Source organism: Phodopus roborovskii, unplaced genomic scaffold, assembly GCF_943737965.1.
Source record: "Phodopus roborovskii unplaced genomic scaffold, PHOROB, whole genome shotgun sequence".
Classification (NCBI taxonomy): Eukaryota; Metazoa; Chordata; class Mammalia; order Rodentia; family Cricetidae; genus Phodopus; species Phodopus roborovskii.
Window position 1 is genome coordinate 9371407 of NW_026125506.1, and position 18543 is coordinate 9389949.

At 52.6% G+C, this 18543-nt stretch overlaps 1 protein-coding gene across 1 annotated transcript in view; it reads left to right on the forward strand.

The window, feature by feature from the left end:
* The window catches only part of Rasal1 (RAS protein activator like 1), a 28375-nt gene that overhangs the window by 3335 nt on the left and 6497 nt on the right, over positions 1 to 18543 (forward strand). The window contains exons 2-15 of the mRNA XM_051176555.1: positions 366 to 422; positions 2443 to 2556; positions 2681 to 2742; positions 5338 to 5467; positions 7744 to 7825; positions 7912 to 8043; positions 8861 to 8946; positions 9629 to 9746; positions 9858 to 10011; positions 10340 to 10404; positions 10658 to 10770; positions 11906 to 12098; positions 16202 to 16339; positions 17031 to 17175. Coding sequence (XP_051032512.1) covers positions 366 to 422; positions 2443 to 2556; positions 2681 to 2742; positions 5338 to 5467; positions 7744 to 7825; positions 7912 to 8043; positions 8861 to 8946; positions 9629 to 9746; positions 9858 to 10011; positions 10340 to 10404; positions 10658 to 10770; positions 11906 to 12098; positions 16202 to 16339; positions 17031 to 17175 — 1589 coding nt within the window. The remainder of the gene's footprint in view (positions 1 to 365; positions 423 to 2442; positions 2557 to 2680; positions 2743 to 5337; positions 5468 to 7743; positions 7826 to 7911; positions 8044 to 8860; positions 8947 to 9628; positions 9747 to 9857; positions 10012 to 10339; positions 10405 to 10657; positions 10771 to 11905; positions 12099 to 16201; positions 16340 to 17030; positions 17176 to 18543) is intronic.

Genomic DNA, 18543 nt, shown 5'->3' on the forward strand with positions numbered 1-18543 from the left:
TAACCCCTCCTGCTCTCTCTCTCTCTCTCTCTCTCTCTCTCTCTCTCTCTCTCTCTCTCTCTCTCTCTCTCTCATGTGTGTGTGTTAACATCTATTGGAGTCACATAGTGACAAAACTGAAGTCGCAGACAAGGATGGACATTCAGGCTTATACTGGCTGTGGGTGGTAGGTGACTGGCCTGGGCAGCAGTGATATAACTTGCTGATGTTCCCCAAGGTCTTGCCTTTTTGTAGGAGTTGCTGTGTGACCCAGGGTAAGTCCCCTCCCCTCTCTGGGTCTCAGCTTCACCCTACCTAATGTGGGGATTTGGGATCCCACATGGCTGCCCCTTCCAATACTCTCCTTGACCCCCCTCTTCCTACAGGTCTGGGAGCAGTGACCCCTATTGCCTGGTGAAAGTGGATGATGAGGTGGTGGCCAGGTGCGTAGTCAGGATGGGATGGATGGACAGGGGAGGGGAAGGGACCTCCCAGAGGAGCAGAGAGAGTATCCTCTCATGGAGGTAGGGTTGTCTTTCAGGTTTCAAGGAGGCTATTTATGCCCTGGCCTCTTGGGTACACTGCTGCGGCTGATGTCAACTGACCAATATCATCTGTCTGGGGACCCATGATGTCTCTGGCACCCTGGGGCTGACTCAGCCACCATCAGGCTGTGCCTCCACAGTGGCCTGTTGGTGGGAGGTGGGGCGGGCATCTCACGCATGGTTGGCTTTGCTGTTCCGGGCCTCTGGGTCCTGCGGGTGTCTGGGTGTGTTGTATTCACACAAATGTCCAAGCGGGAGTGTGTGTGTGCCTCTGTGTGTGTGTGTGTGTGTGTGTGTGTGTGTGTGTGTGTGTGCGTGCATATCAGCCTGCCCATCTGGGGTGCCACAGAGCTGGCGTGAATGCTTCAGACCATGTGTGAGTGTCTATGTGGGTGTGCAAGTCCTCAGGACTGCCGTGGGTACCCGAGCAGGGATGTGTGCATGTGCCTCAGGTGTGAATGCAGAGGAGGGTGTGTGGATATCTGTGGGCGCTGAGTCTAGATGGACACCAGCTGAGTTGGGCTTCTCTTCCCCGAAGGTCAAGGGACAGCTCTCAACCCCTGCAGACCTGAGGGGGTGGGTGGGTGGGTGGCTGAAGCTTTGGTTTCTATGGAGACGGCAGGATTCAGGATGCTTTTGGCGCTAGTTCTGGTCCAGATGGGCTGGGAGCTGGGGGTGGGGAGCCCCCAGGGAAGGCTGACCCCTCCCATGGCTCACTCTGTGTTTGCCCTATTATAAGATGCTAACCCCCAAGCTTCAGACTGGCTTTCTCTATGCTCCAGACAGCTGTTCTCCTTTCCTGGGCTGGAAGGAGCCAGCAAAAGGTAGCAAGCTTTGCACACTTGGTTTAGCTGGGGCTTCACTGAGCAGTGTAGAGTCGTTGTTCCCAGGAGCGGCCATGGTGGGAGCCCTGTTAGGGTGCCCGGCCTAGATGTTGAACATGTATGTGGATGACTGTGTCCAGCTTTGGCTGGACTCCAGCGTCCCCTAACTTTCTGGGTGCCATGAAGCCCTGCATGTTTTGACCACCTTTGGTCCTACAGTGCCCTGGCCCTGCTCATGCTTGCCTCAGGACCTTTGCACATGCTGTCCCAGCCATCTGGGATGCTGGTCTTCCCTGTTCACTTCTCTTTTGTCTGACTAATTTGTGTGGGAAGCCCTCCCTCCCCTATTCCCAGCCTCAGCCCTACCCAGGCATCACTGAACTCACCCCTTTCACAGATGATGTCTACAGTGGGGGGGGAGTTAGAGTGGGGGGAGAGAGGGAATGAATGAATGGACCACTAGGTGTTGGTGACTTGCGGATACTATGTTGCTATATAAGCATGTCTTTGTGTCTCTGTATCCAGGCTTGTGTCTATCCCAGACACTGTGTCTGTATTTACCAACAGGTTTCTAGATGCTTCTGAGAATGCTTATGTGTGTCTGTGTGTCTGTGACTCCCTGTGTCTCTGGCTTCCTCAGCATGCATGTCTAGGTGTGTTATCCTGGTTGTATGTTTGTATGTGTTTTCATGGGTCTCTGCCTATTTTGGTCTATTTGTGAAGCTCTTTAGCTGTGTCTTGGGGACATGTGTGCCTGCATGTGTACACGCACATTTCAACTGCCTGCAGCTGTGCCTGTGTTTGTCTGCCTCTGGTATGTGTGCGTGTTGGGTCTGGGTGTGCTTCTCTGTCTGGGCTCATTTGTCTGAGTGTGCTTGCTGTATTATTCCTGGGATGGGAGCGTGTGAAGATTCTAGGAGTGTGTGCATGGCCAAGTCTGTCGTGTGTGTGTGTGTGTGTGTGTGTGTGCGCGCGCGCGTGCACGCGCACATATGCATGTACTTGCACATATGTGTGCACACGTGTGCATCACTAGCTGTGTTTGTGGGGATCTCCAGGTCACCCAGTGTATGAGCCCAGGACCCCTCTTGCAGGACAGCAACCATCTGGAGGAGCCTGAGCCCCTTTTGGGGGGAGGAATACACTGTGCACCTGCCGTTGGACTTCCACCACCTGGCCTTCTACGTGCTGGATGAGGACACTGTTGGGTGTGTGGTGTGTAGTGAATGGGTGGGGAGTGCACGGGGATCCCAAGCCACACGCCAGTCCACAGGTCAAGAGGGGGTGTGCTGCAATCAACCCCTGACACTTGTCGCCACCACTTTCCCACAGGCATGATGACATCATTGGGAAGATCTCCCTGAGCAAGGAGGCCATCACAACTGACCCTCGAGGTGAGCAGGGCCTGGCTGGCGGGAGAAGAAAAATGGTCTGACCCACAAGAACTGAGGGAGTGGCCTCAGACCCTGAAGGGGAAGATCTCTCTCTCCCTCCCCATCTTACTCTTTCCATCTCTTTCTCTCTGTTTTTTTTTTTTGTTTTGTTTTGTTTTTGTTTGTTTTGTTTTGTTTTTTGTTTTGAGACAGGGTTTCTCTGTGTAACAGCTCTGGCTATCTTGGAACTCATTTTGTAGACCAGGCTGGCCTTGAACTCACAGAGATCTGCCCACCTCTACCTCCCAAGTGCTGGGATTAAAAGCATGTATCACCACTGGCTGGAGGATGTGTCTTTTGTATTCTGTCTCTTTAATTTGAAATTCAGTTCATTTATTGAGCAGCTAATTCATTTTCATAGACCTGGGGTTCACACAGCAGAAGCGTGGTACCCTTTCCCACCTGGGTCTCTGATCCCCACCCTGTGTAGTCAGCAGCTTCAGTTTTGTCTTTTTGAGACAGGCTGTCTCTATCTAGCCCTAGATAGTCTCCAAGTTGTGATTCCCCATGCCTCAGTTTCCTTCATGGTGGTATTCCAGCGCACAGAATCATGCCTGGCAACGCACAGAATCATGCCTGGCAACGCACAGTATCATGCCTGGCAATGCACAGAATCATGCCTGGCAATGCACAGAATCATGCCTGGCAATGCACAGAATCATGCCTGGCAATGCACAGAATCCTGCCTGGCAATGCACAGAATCATGCCTGGCAACGCACAGTATCATGCCTGGCAATGCACAGAATCATGCCTGGCAACGCACAGTATCATGCCTGGCTATGGCTAGCCTCCTTAAGTCTTTCTGAACCCTTTATACTTGCATGCATGCTGGTGGTGAACCCAGGACCTCTCAAAAGCTCCGCCTCTAAACTGTGCTTTTTTTTTTTAAACACACAGAAACGTAAGTAAGGTGGGGACCTTTGTTCCCTCATGTTTTTCCTGTGACAGTGTTGAGGTGTGGAGGGCTCAGTGACTTGCTCATGCTCGCAAAGGTTTTGTGACAACCAGGACTTGGGACTAAGGTTTTTTGGGTCCAGGTTTTGAGCTCACCATGTTCCACACTGTGTGGGTGTGTGCATGTGTGCGCACACACATGCGTGCATATGTGTATGGATGTGTACACATGAGTGTGTGTGTGTGTCTGTGTGAATACTTACAAACATGGGTTTTCTCAGCCCATTTGGTAGCTAGTTACCTAGTTACACTTGCTACACTACTAGTTACACTAGTTTTCTCCAGGTGCCTTTTTTTTTTTTTTTGCCTCATGTATTTTTAAATTTGTGCTTTTATTTTATATGTGTTTTGTATGCTTTGTATGCCTGTAAGTGCACCATATGTATGCAGTGGCTGCAGAGGCCAGAAGAGGGCACTGGATCCCCTGGAACTAGAGTTACAGATGATTGTGAGTCACTGTGTGGGTACTGCGAACAGAACGGGAGCTTCTGGAAGAGCAGACAGTGTGGGCCGTATCTCCAGCCTCCCTCACTATGTACCTTGAGACAAGATACCCCAGGCTGGCTGTAATATATGATGGTACAGACTCAGCCTCCCAGTACTGGGGTGACAGGCATGTGCCACTGTGACAGACAGCCACAGTGTGCCTTTTAGGTCTTTGCCTCATAGCGCTACAAGGAGTTCCGAGCTCTGCAATCACTGCATTCTGCTGTAATGTCCCATCATGCACTCGGCTGGCTCCCTGGTGAAGCATCTGGGGTGTTGGCCATATGTTCCCAGCTCAAGCAGTTGCAGTGGGCAGCCCTATACTTACTAATGATGTCACACATTCTGGTCCCTGCCAGTCAAAGAAATTCCTGGAAGTTTATGCACCGAATCAAATCATACATTCTTGTATGTATCCTTTTTATTATAGCACAGACCCCATGGGTTTCAAGAGCCAAATGAAATAAGGACACCTCAGGAAAGGGCGCCTGTGGATGCTGGGCGGTGGTGGGGGGCTCAGGAGGTGAAGGTGGGAGGGCCAGGGGTTCCGGTCTAGCCTGGGATATGCAACAAGACTCTGCATGGAAACAAAAGAGAAACAGCGGGGGAAGGGGAACTGTTTGCTGAAGAGGGATTGGGCTCCAGCGGGAGTCAGAAGTCAATAAGCGATACGTTTAAAGTGTGATGAGAGGGGTGTGTGCACGCGCTCGTGTGCATGGGCATGTCTGTGTCATTCGACGTTGCTGAGTACCCAGGATGACAGCCCAAAGCTATACTGACCATGTTCAGATTCCATCTCTGTTGTTTTTTCTCTCTCTCTCTTTTTCATTTAGAGACAGGGTTTCTCTGTAGCCCTAGCTGTCCTAGAACTCACTTTGTAGACATTGAACTCACCGAGATTTCCCCTGCCTGTACCTCCCTAATCTGTGTCTAGAGGGCAGTCTAGTCTCTGTGCCTCAGTTTCCTCCTTTGACACAGCTGATCACATACTGAACCTGAGGTCCTGCCTGAGAAGCCTCCAGCATCATGTATGGTGGTCATTACTGGCAGTTGTGAGCTAACACAATGCCTAGTGAGTGCAGGTGCTTGCTAAACCCCACGTGTGCCCTCTGCAGGCATTGACAGCTGGATCAACCTGAGCCGAGTGGATCCAGATGCTGAGGTACAGGGTGAGGTCTACCTGGCCGTGCAGCTGGTGGACGATGCTCGGGGCCGCTGCCTCCGCTGCCATGTGAGACAGGCCAGGTATGCTTGCCTGGGGGAGGTGTCCAGTGTTCTGAAAATGAGCAAGGAGGCTAGGGATGTGGCCTAGTGGGTAGAGTGCTTGCTTAGAATGCATGGGGCCCTGGATTCTAGCCGTGGTACCACATAAACTGTGCGTGGTGGCACACATGTCTAATCTCAGCACTTGGAAGGTGAAGGCAGGAGGATCAGGAATTAAGGTCACCCTTGGCGGCATAGGGAGTTTTAGACCAGCCTGAGCTATAAGACATCCCGTTTCAACAAACCAACAAAACACAAAGTCAAGCCGGCTGGTGGTGGCACACCAGGAGGCAGAGGCAGGAAGATCTCTGTGAGTTTGAGGGTCTCTCTGTGTAGATCTGCCTGTCTCTGCCTCCCAAGTGCTGGAATTAAATGTCAAAAAGCATGTCAAAAGCAAAATTTTAACCTAGGTGTGTTCAGGGACAAATAACAACCAGGTAGATACAAGAGGCAGATAGACAGATGTGTGTGTGTATGTAGATGAATGTGGGAGGGTGGTAGGTGGGTGTGTGAAGGGTGGTAATAATTAAGTTTTAACAGCTCAGAGGTGGTGAGATGGTTCAGCAGGTAAATCATTTTCCACTCATACCTGATGATCTGAGTTTGATCCCTGGAATCCATAGGAGGAGAAAACCAACTCTTGAAAGTTGTCTTTGACCTCCACACATGTGCAGAAATGTATAATCACAGACAGACAAACATGCAGTCACAGACAGACAATCATAGACACACACAGTCACAGACACACAGAGTCACAGACAGACATACAGTCACAGAACACACATAGTCACAGACTCATACATACATACACACACACACACACACACACACACACACACACAGAGTAATAAATAGCTGACTGCTACTTCTCAGAAGTCTTAATTATTGGCTCACTGAAGTGATAGGTGGCCCCAGGCATGATGGATCCAAGAGGGTGACATCAGACAGTGTCTCCAAGTGGGGACATCATAGTCCTCATGGCCTCAGGCTAGTGACCTACCAACTTTACTTGTACCTCACTCTTACAGAATATCCCAGGATTAATTTTTATTGGCTTGACCTGGGGTCACACTGGAGTCATGTGGGCTGACCAGGAGGACAATGAGGAAAGCCTGAAAGAGGTCAACAGACACAAGACCAGTAAAACCCAGAGGTGGCCTCTAGAGACCACACCCATCTTCCCTTCAGCCTCCCTCAGTCCGCCTGTCCCCTCCTCAGTCGTCACTCATACCCTTCGGCTCTGTGGCATCTTCTTCTTGACACCCTGCCTTTCTGTCCTCCACTTACTCCCCTCCTGGAACCTTCACTCTTAGGTTCTGCCCACACACAGTAAGGATGACTCATATTTCTAACTTGCTGTGTGACCATAAGACCCTTCCTTGCCCTCTCTGAGCTTCTGCAACCTCTGGATTCAGGTCTCAGCCTTGGCCCCAGCTGGTTGGGGAGAAGCATGAATGAGAAATGACCCAAGAAGGAAGGGAACCAGATAACAGATTGTGTGCAGGGGTCTGAACTCGACTCTTCTGCCCATGACCCCCTCCCCACACACTAGGCCGTACAGGATCCTTGCAAGCAGGAGAGGGACTGAGTGCTGTCGCTTAGCAACTGTGTTGGTTCCTAGGAAACCAAAGGCTTTGGATGCCCAGCAAGGCTGGGAAGCAAACGGGAGCAAGAAACAGCCCCTGGTGGTGGTGGGGTGTTCCTGGATTTGGGGGTCCTTAGAAGGGAGAAGCTGACTCGGGTGAGGTTTGGGTTGTCATGGTAACCACAGGCAGGATGTCTGTGTCTCGACTTTCTCTTTGTTCCTAAGTAAGGTGTGGGCATGGATGTTTGTTGAATGAATAAGTGAGCTGGTCTCAATGCTACGCTGAATGACTTGCCTATGTCATCTCATTGGACCCTTGGACCTGTGAACTTGGTCTGTTATTCTCCTTTTCTGGACTAAGCCTCGGGGAGGGGAGGTGACGGTCTCTAATGTCACTCAGCCAGTAAGTGCAGGGTTAGACTTTGAACTCATGCCCGTAGCCACCCATGTAGGGCTTCTGGGGAGACTGAGGTGTTCTTTCATTCCCATTGTCCCTTCACTGTCTGAGGTCTGTGACAGAGTCTGGTCTTCTGTGCCTCAGTTTCCTCTTATGGAAACTGGGAGAAAATTGGGAAAGCTCATGTTTTCCCGTAAGCTCTTTCCTAGGCCCTCCTTGGGCTCTGAGTCCTCGAGGGCCTGTGGCCACACACCCCTTCTCTTCCTCTGTCCACAGGGACCTGGCCCCCCGGGACATCTCTGGCACATCAGACCCATTTGCACGTGTGTTTTGGGGCAGCCATAGTTTGGAAACATCGGTGAGCAGTCAGCCAGGCAGGTGTGGGGCACTCCTCAGTGGATGGAGCCAGCCACCTCTCCCACTCACAGCCCTTTCCACCCTCAGACCATCAAGAAGACCCGCTTCCCACACTGGGATGAGGTGCTGGAGCTCCGGGAGGCGCCGGGGACCACGTCCTCATTGAGGGTGGAGCTCTGGGATTGGGACATGGTGGGCAAGAATGACTTCCTGGGCATGGTGAGTGTCCCTCTCACTAACAAATGCCCTCTGTGACTTCCCAGTGCCTCCCATGAGCAGGCAGGTGAGATGGGACGGAGAGTGGGTGTTCTAGCTGCCTCGAGCACCAGGGCCAGCCTAGGTACGGGAGTGTCTCTGCTCCCACACACAGTAAGGAGACTGTGAAGGAGGCAAGGACCTATCTGAGGTCACAGGGTGGGTCCAAGGCTCCTGGTGGTACCGATGCCAGCCACCAGCATTGACCTCTCCCTGTCACCACCTGTGACGTTGACAGTCATTGTCCCCCTCTGCACATGAGGAAATTGAGGTTTGGAACAGCAAAGTGGCTTTTCCGAAGCCCTTTGGCTCTCAGCTCTTTTCTTGTCCGAGGCTGTGGCTATGACAGTGACATTGTGCTCATCACTGGATCACTGTGTGGCCCAGGGCAAGCCATCTCTCCAGGCCTTAGCTTCCCCCCCCTTGCTTTCTTTTATTTTTGGTTTTTTAAGGTAGGGTTTCTCCGTGTAGCTCTGGCTGTCCTGGGACTCGCTCTGTAGACCAGGCTGGCCTTCAACTTACAGATCTACTTGCCACTGCCTCCCAGGTGCTGGGATTAAAGGCGTGTGCCACTACTGCCCAGTGCCTTAGCTTTTCTCAATTGTAAACTAAGTGTCCCCTAGAGGCCCTAAGTGCCATGGCTTGAGAGAGAGGAAGAACTGGACCCTGGCTGGCCACATGCCATCTGTGGATGGCAATCCAAGCTCTCCCTCCAGGGCTGGGTGGGCTCTGCATCAGGCAGGATGGGGCCCCCAGCTGAGGTCTGTGTGTCCCTCCACAGGTGGAGTTCACCCCACAGACCCTCCAGCAGAAGCCACCCAATGGCTGGTTCCGCCTCCTGCCCTTTCCTAAAGCTGAGGATTCTGGGTAAATATGGGTGCCTAGGGAGGGACACCACTTCAGCTTGTGGGCAGATTATCCTGGGTGCTGGTGCCAGCCCACCCTGTCCCTCTGGCCCTAGCACATGCCCCCCAGGATGTTTTAGTTGGCCCACACAGCGCCCCTTGGCCCAGCCAGTGTCTACCACACACAGGCTCACACACCCAATGCATGTTAGAATGTGTGGTCACATCACGTCTGCCTTCCTGGCCATATTCCTTGCTTTATTATGTAGTGCCAAGAATTGAACTCAGGGCCTTGGCTGTGCTAGGTAAGAGCTCTACTACCATCCTGAGTAGCTACCACTGCCAGTGCACGCACGTGCAATGCACACTGACCACAGAGCTCCCCGTCCCCCTCAGTCATTTCCCGATTATTCCTGTTCACATAACTAACTGACTGCACAACTTGTGTCCACAAGACCCACGTCTTAGTGCCCTGCTTACACTTGCTGTTCTGTAAGCCCTGTGTTGTGCACCTGGCCATGGCTCCCACTGAGGAGTTTCCACACACCATCTGGGACCCCCAATCCTCATTCTCCCTGTCCATTTCTGTCCCTGCTGGCCTCTTCTGCCCTTACCCTGTGCCTCTTGTCCCTTCCCATGCTCATGTCTCCCACTCTGGGCTAGCCTACACTCACATCCCCTTCCCTGTGGTCTGTTCCATCTAGGGGGAGCCTGGGTGCCCTGAGGCTGAAGGTACGCCTCACTGAGGACCGTGTCCTGCCTTCCCAATACTATCAGCCTCTCATGGAACTGCTTCTGGAGTCCGTACAGGGGCCAGCCGAGGTGGGTGTGGTGGCAGGTCCTTCCACCTGGGTTGCTGGGTCCAGGGTGTAGCTCTGCTCCCTCTGGAACCAGGGCCCTGAGTCACCTGTTGGCTCTCTTATCCCTGCTCAGGAGGACACCACCAGCCCCCTGGCTGTGCTAGAGGAGCTGGTCTCTGGGGACTGTCGTCAAGACCTTGCCACCAAGCTGGTGAAGCTCTTCCTGGGCCGGGGCCTGGTTGGGCCCTTTCTAGACTACCTCACAAAGCGTGAGGTGGCTCGAACCAGTGAGTTTCCCACACAGATGCCATTCCCCAAGGATGGGTCTGCAGAGGATTTCCAGGGAAGAAATGGGGTTCTTTAGAGGACTTTTATATGCTGGGGTATCTATGCTGTGAACCCTGAAGGGCTGAGAACACAGGTCCAGCTTCAGGTGCTGTGTGACCTCAGGCAGCTTGCCAAACCACTCTGGGCCTCTGTCCTATGGATAAAGTTGATGTTTTGGGTTCCCCATGATTCTTGAGGCCAAAAGAGTCATATCTCCACCTTGAGTGTGTGGGATGAGCTGGGGCCAGCGTCCCCCCCCCCCAGCAAACACATCCCCTATCCTCCCAGATGACCCCAACACCCTCTTCCGTTCTAACTCCTTGGCATCCAAGTCAATGGAGCAGTTCATGAAGGTGAGTGAGGACCTGGCATGTCTGGGTGCATGTGGCTTCTTTCCCCTGATCACCGGGTCCCCAGAGCCTGCTGGCCTCAAGCGGCACTAGATGGCTGAGCTGGTGGCAGGTGGCTGGCTTCAGGCCTGGGCGGCACCCCTGGACACAGCTGGCCTGGCTCTGAAATCTCCCTGCACAACCCCCACTCCCACCCTGCCCCAGCCCAGGGCGCTCCCTGCCACCCTTAGCCACTCCGTGTGGCCCCTGCCCCCAGCTCGTGGGCATGCGCTACCTGCACGAGGTCCTGAGGCCGGTGATCAGCCGTGTCTTCGAGGAGAAGAAATATATGGAGTTGGACCCTTGCAAGATGGACCTGAACCGCTCCCGGTGAGCCAGGCGGGGTGCTTCAGGCCTCCAGCTGCGCCTGCCATATGCAGTAGCCTTGGGCTGCTCTGTGCCGTTACCTGTCTAGGGACACCGTTAGGCCTCTGAGTGCTCAGGCTGTTCTGGGGAATCCAAATCCTGCCTCTGCCCCTCCCACGCCCTGTGACTTGGGGGTATTGGGGACACTTATGGGTTTTTCACGTGAAACTCAGGACAGTCCACATGGGGGCCATCTGCAAAATGGGCCCCGAGAACCTTCTGTGAGATTGGAGGCAAGCTAGGTGTTAGCTAAAAGCCATTCCACACCTCTATGGACTCCTTTCTTTCCAGAACCTTCTTTGCTACAGTTGGGTGCTTGCTCTCATGAAACCCTTAGAGCTAAATGCAGGCCATCTGTTAGGACCCACACCTCTTGACCGGCTCAGATGCAGGCCTCAGCATCTTTATGGACCCTCAGGGAAGGGAGGTCCCTCCCCAAGTTCACACAACTGGGAAACTGCAAAGTGGGAATTTGAGTCCAGGCCCCAAACAGAAGGACAGGATTGTTGGTGATACTCAGTATAACTGGAAACCACAGGAGGCTCAGTGGCACTTATGGGGGACGGGGCACTAGGCACCTGGGTGGGACAGGGTTGCAGATAGATACTGGAGGAGTTGGTCCTGACTTCTAACCTCAGGTCTGCCACCTACTTGCAAAGTCACGTTGATGGGTCTCGGTTTCCTATCTGTCAAATGGGAGGAGTCGGATACTCAACTCATGAATTACTGTTAGGACTACGTGGGCCAAAACCAGGGGCCATGACTGGATACAGGGGCTGAGAACTTGAGGGCTCCGGGCAGTGGGCTCTGTATGTGGCAAGGGTCTGGGTTTGGAACACGTATCTGACATGACCATATTGAAGATACCCAAAGCTAGAGCTTGCATTTATGAGTGATAGGGGGTGATGGCCATTCTGTGGAGATGACACTTAGCTGCATGCCAGCATATTCCAGAACAAAGGAGCAGCCACTGTGAAGGCTCAGGGATGCAGCTCCGGAGTGTTCAAGATCCAGCAGGGGGTCTGGTGTGAGGGGAGGCACAATGGAGGCTGGTGGAGATTCTGACTGAAGGCTCTACCTGCCCGGTCGCGCTGTGCAGGAGGATCTCCTTCAAGGGCACGCCTACGGAGGAGCAGGTGCGGGAGACCAGCCTGGGGCTGCTGACCGGATACCTGGGGTCCATTGTGGATGCCATTGTGAGCTCTGCAGGACGCTGCCCTCGAGCCCTGCGCCTGGCATTTAAGCAGCTACAGCGGTGTGTGGAGAAACGCTTCCCCGGGGTGGAGCATCAGGTGGGCTGGCTTCTGGGGGGGAGGGGCTGATGCAGATGTTGGGGTGGGTTGGGGTACCATGTCCAGGGGCACAGGCACAGTCAGGCCAAAGGTGACAGCAAGATCCGGACCTCTCAGACTTAAGTACGTGTGCGCTGGCACAGGAACAGTGTTCTTGGCAGGACCAGTGATGACTGAGGAAGGTGGTAGTGTTAGTGGTGGCGGTGATGATGGTGTAGATGATGGTGATGGTGGTGATGGTTGTACCAGGCTTTGTCTCCCAAATCATGACACAGGCTTACTATTAGTTGTGAATGCTCAGCCCAGCTTAGGCTCCCTTCTGGCTAGTTTATTTATTTTTAACTTCAATCAACCTGTTTGTCTTTATCTGCCTTTTGCCTTGGGGGCGTTTTGCTTTTCTTACTACATGCTTTCGCTGCTTTCCCCCTTTCCCTCTTGAGCCTAGATTTCTCCTACGTACTCGCTCTGCCAGCCAGACCCACCTGTCCTTTCTCTGCCCGGCTACTGGCCATTCAGCTCTTTATTACAACATTCAGGCGTCTTAGGCAGGCCAGGTGAAGCAGGTACGACACATCTTTCCACCATTAAACAGATGCAGCATAAACAAAAGCAAAGCACCTTTACACAATTAAACAATCGGTAGCATAAACAAATGTAACACATCTTTGCCCAGTTAAAATCATATTCCAAGCAGAGGATGGTGGTGATGATGGTGATGGCGGTAATAATGAGAGCAGAAAGGGAGAAGGACAGGGCCAGGATGAAGGCTGAGTGGGTTCTGACTTTCCAGCCTGCATACAAAAGGTGGAAACTAGGAGCTGTGGCTTAGGGCCAGGGGAGGTACATGGACAGAGCAGACGTAGAACTGTAGGGAGTGGTGGAGCCTGTGGCAAAATGTAGCCCTCCCCCCATAGATTGTCTACTGGGACTACCCAGGCCAGTGTTCTACATAGGAATGGGGCCTAGCCCCTCTGCTCGTGCGGAGCCCCTTTTCTCACTACTATGCTGGGGCTAAAACACAATATGAACAACACCAGGCAGGTATTCTACCGCTGAGCCAAGACCTAGCTCTCTCTCCCCTTTATTTTGAAATAGGGCCTTGCCAAGTTTCCAAGGCAGGCCTTGAACTTACAGTCCTCCTGACTCACCCTCTGGAATATCTAGGATGACAGACAGGCCTTTGGCCCAAGCTGGGCTGAGCTGAGCTGAGCTGGGCTACGCTGGGCATCTGCTTTTCTTCCTCCCTCCCTTCCTCCCTCCCTTCCTTCCTCCCTCCCTCCCTTCTCTCCCCACCAACTTCCCCTCTCTCTCTTGCCAACTTCCAGGGTTCTTTGTAAAGTCTCCCATTTTGGAGACATTCGGGCTAATTCACCCAGACACATAAGCAACTGTTACTTGGAATCAGTCACCACGTTTCTAGGTTGTCCTGGACCATGGGCTGCCAGTCTGAGATCCCTGGATTTTTTGTTTGTTTTGGTTTTTCGGAACAAGATTTCTCTGTATAACGTCCCTAGCTGTCCTGGCCTCGAACTCACGGAGATCTACCTGCCTCTGCCTCCTGAGTGCTGCTGGGATTAAAGGTGTGCGTCATCACTGCCCGGCTGAGATCTGTTTCGTAATGTTCAGTGCACAGCATGAGGTGACTGTCATGGGGGAATGTGGTGGCACAGGCCTCTAATCCCAGCTTCTCTGGAGGCTGCATCAGGAGGGTCATAAGTCCAGGGCCAGCCAGGGCAACACAGATGCCACTGATGCTGACTTCAGATACAGATTTATTTTACGTGTGTGTGAGCTCAAACTCAGAGGTCACAGGATGTCATATGAGTCTTTAGTATTCCAAATGTTTGTGAGCCACCTGATGGCAGTGCTGAGATCCGGACTTGGGTCCTCTGATAGAGAACTAAGCACTCATTATTAACCACTGAGGCAACTCTCCTGCTCCAGCCAGAATACAGACCCCTTGGCAGAAAGATCTAGAACCTGCTGAATGCTGGCGCTGTCACAACCCAATTCTTGCAGCCTGAGTTAAGAGCTTTGGATGTATGTAGCACCTCTCTCTGCCTTTTGTTTACAGACTGGGAAACTGAGGCCCAGGGAGCTGGCGATCTCTCCCCCAGATTCCCCCTCCTCCCCCCTTGGACTGAGGCTGGCCTCTCATCTGGAGGTGGCCTCATTGCATCCCACTTAGCCTGGCTCTCACCTGGGCTGCCTCAGAGGCGTTAAGTAGGACACAGCTGAGGTAGGGAGGTAGGGAGGAAGGAGAGAGAAGGAAAGAGATCAGGAGTCCAGGTCCCCTCTCAGCTCAGCCCAGGAAGCCAACATCAGTATCACCCACATGTTCCAGTGGGCAGGGACCACAGACTTTCTTAGGTTATGAAGATAGGGAGCCCTGAGCAGCCTCAGAGAGAGAGAGAGAGAGAGAGAGAGAGAGAGAGAGAGAGAGAGAGAGAGAGAGAATGCATGTGTGTGTGTGTATACACGTGTAAGTGAATGCGTGTGTGCGTGTCATGTAGCCCAGGCTTGGCCTCTTCTAACTTATTACATACCCAAGGATAACTGTTCTAGTTTTTTTCCCCCCACTGTGATGAACACTGAGACAAATTTGGAGAGAAAAGAGTGTGTAGGCTCCTGGAGGGAAGTCAAGGCAGGAAACCGGAGACAGGAGATGCAGTGCAGGCCATGGAGGCGCACTACTCACTGTTTTGTTCTTCAGAGCTTGCTCAGTTTGATTTCTCACATGACCCAGATCCTCTGATCAGGAACCATGTCACCCACAGTAGGCTGGACCTTCCCACGTCAATAATTAGACAAGAAAAACCCCCCACAGCTTTGCCTACAGGCAATCCGATTGAAGAGTTTTTCTTAATTGGGGTCCCGCTTCCCAGGTGGCTGTAGCTTGTGTTAAGTTCACAAAAAAAACTAACTAGCACAGTGACTCCGCGTCGGACATGCTGGGCTCACAGGCATGTGCTACCATAGCCGGTTTCTGTGGCTCTGGGGAGAAGCCGAGGGCCCCATGAACACTAGGCAAACACTAGGTGAGCACTCCAGCGGTAAGACACACCCACAACCCTCTTTTTTTACTCTTCCTTTGAGACAGTGTATCGTTAACTTGCCCAGACTGGCCTGAAACTCACTCTGTATCCCAGCCTAGCCTTGAACTTGTGGCCCTCCTGCCTCGGCCCCTGTGCACACGGGATGACAGACGTACGCCACCAAGCCTGTGTACCTTGATGAGCTAAAATGACCTGAGGACCTTTCTGGGAGGAAGTAGTGATTTGGGGATAGTTTAGGGCTCTGGCTGGGAAGGGCCCTGAGGTGAAGCCTTGGGTACCGACGTGGCAGGGCCCATTGGCAAGGCTGACATACGCAGGAAGCTAGCACACTGTCACAGAGGTGACTGACACCCCTAAATAAACAGACTACATACTCAGGCTTGATACAGCAGTTGGGGAGCCAGCGTGGCAAGTCCGCAGAGGGCTCCGCGGACCGGGACAGCGTGGACTCAGCCCAGGCTCCTTGCTGAGCCTCAGTTTCCGTGTTTGGAAAGCAGAGATTAAATGTGCTCTTGACCCTTGACCCTTGGGTAGCTGAGACTGACCAGTAGAAGACTGGTAAGCATTGTTGTATCTGCTGTTGGTTGCTGGGTAATCTTGGGCAAACGACCCAATCTGGGCCTCAGTTGCTGCTTCTCTAAAACCGGCTGTAACCCGTCCTAGAGTAACCCGTCCTAGAGTGAGTAATAAGTAAAGGCTATGGAGGAGAATATGGCCTGTTCTTGCAACCTTAGATCACGGATCCGGGTTTGAATTCTCACTCCTCTGCTGTGTGACCTTGAGCAAGCCACTTGGCCTCTCTGAGGTTGCAATGACTTCTCTCTTCTGGCTTGTGTGTCACTGACTGCTAAAACCAGTTTTGTCAGATCAGTTGTGTCAACCCATTTTCTAGCTAGAGAAACTGAGGCAGGGAGAAGCAAGCCCGTTAGCAGGCTAAGGATAAGTCTCCTGACCAAACTCCCTCCTCTGGGTACCTGCTGTTTTCCACCTCAGTTTCCCCAGCTGGGCTGAGGGCTTCAGGGCCTGTCCTCTGTGATTCTTTGGCAGGATGCCAAGTACCTGGCCACCAGCGGTTTCCTTTTTCTGAGGTTCTTTGCGCCTGCCATCCTCACACCAAAGCTGTTTGACCTCAGAGACCAACACGCAGACCCCCAGACCAGCCGCTCCTTGCTGCTGCTCGCCAAGGTGTGTGTGTGTGTGTGTGTGTGTGTGTGTGAGAGAGAGTGGAGGGGTTCCCAGCTGGGTCCTCCCAGCTGGAGAGAGGAGCATGATGGGAATATCAGGAAAGCCATCTGGGAGAAGGGCCAAGGAAAGCCAATTTCCTTGTGTGGGTGTCTCTTCTCTATGACCCGGGCTTGCTGGGCCACTGAGACCTAGAAAATTTGCCTTGTCACCCAGGCTGGCCTAGGACTCAAGGCAATCCTCCTGCCTCAGCCTCTCAAGTGCTGAGATGGTAAATGTGCCACCATGCCTAGCTTTCATTTGCTTCCCCACCCCCTGCCCTTTTGGCAGTACTGGGAATTGAACATGGGGCCTCATGGGAGGTGATCACTCTACCACTGAGCTACAGCCCCAGCCCAGTTGTCCTTCTCCTTCTTCTCCTTTTTTTTTGGAGGGGGGGCTAGTAGTCATTTATACAGTAGTTTGGAAGATTAAGCCATTCTTGACAAAGTAGCCACAACTTGTGGCTCTGAAGGGTCCCCAAGCACATGTGATAGAATTAAGCTGTGCTGGGTGGGAACTGGGGTACTGGTTCCAAAAGGGACAGGGAGGATCAGACAGTGCCCAATGTGTACAGATGCAAGAGCCAGAGTTTGGGGTTGCAGAGGGCGCTCACCCCAGCAGAGACCTTGGCCTGCTTTCTCTTTTGCTCCAGGCCGTGCAGAGCATTGGAAACCTGGGCCAGCAGCTGGGCCAGGGCAAGGAGCTGTGGCTGGCCCCCCTCCACCCCTTTCTGCTGCAGAGCATCTCACGTGTGAGGGACTTCCTGGACCAGTTGGTGGATGTGGATGGGGAAGAGGGTGAGTCTTGGCTTGTGATGGGGAAGGGAGTACTAAGCATCTCACTCCATTGGTCTCCAGTTCCCCAGTACCAAGATTGTAGACCTGCAGGTCAGCTAGTCAGTCAGTTTACATTTGCCTCGGGCTTGGTTAGGTCATCTCTGCCACTGTGGCCGTGTGGCAGGGTCATGGCCTGGAGTCTCTGGTATGGGTATGCTTAGTAAGTCTCCACTATGTATTAGGCACCATCAAAGGCCTCGGGCTATGGCTTAGTGGAGGAGAGCTTGCCCTGTGTGCATGAGGTCCTAGGTTCAATTCCAGCACTGAAAACAAAAAACTTAGATATCTTTCTAGATGATCTGGATAAAGTAGTTAATGAGGAAGAGATGGCTCAGTGAGTGAAGTGTTTGATAAGCAAGCTTGAGGACCTGAGTTCAAATTCCTACACTCACCTAAAATCCAGCCATGGCTGTGCCCACCTGTAACCAGGTGGTATGGACATGGGCAGATCTTCCAGGGCTCCCTGGCCAGCCACTGTAAGTTCAACAAGTGGTCTTGTCTCAGAAAACAGAGAAAGACTCCAGATGTCAACCTTTGGTCTTCATATGAACACATGTACACACACATGCATGCATTATACACGCATGTGCACATGCGTGTGCGTACACAGTGAATGAGATAGGAGAAAATCTTGAATTTATTCAAGCTGTAAGGCAATAGGCAAATGCACAGTGTCAGGGAGTTACAAATGAAGGAGGGGTTGGCCAGTATGATAGCCCAAGTCTTAAATCCCAGCACTCAGGAGGCAGAGGCAAGAGAAGCCAGCCTGGTCTACAGAGAGTCCAGGCCAGCATGAACAACACAGTGAGGTCCTGGGGGGGGGGGGGAGAGAGACAGGGACAGAGAGAGAGGGGGGAGAGAAGGGGGAGAAAGAGGGAGAAGGAAAGAGAAGAAGAGAGAGGGAGAGAGATGGGTGTGAGGGGAGAGGGAGAGAAAGAAAAGATGTCCCTGGTCCCACTAAAATGAAGATCTTGAGTGAGCACGGTGACCTTTTTTGGAGTGTTGTTATCAGCTGCCAGATGACACTGACAAGTGCCCAGAAAATGGAATCCAAGCTTAGCTCTCAATGCTGAATTTTCTAGACGTTCCCTCTGCCTGACTCACCTAATACACACATACTCTCTCTCTCTCTCTTTCTCTCTCTCTCTCTCACACACACATACACACACACACACACACACACACACACACACACACACACACACACACACAGGCACTGATACAGCCCTGGGTTCAGAGCACCACCTAGTGTCAGTGCAGTGGAGATGACTGCCAGCTCCAACAACAGGGCACAGATCAAAACCAGGACTTAAGCACACTCCAGTTCGC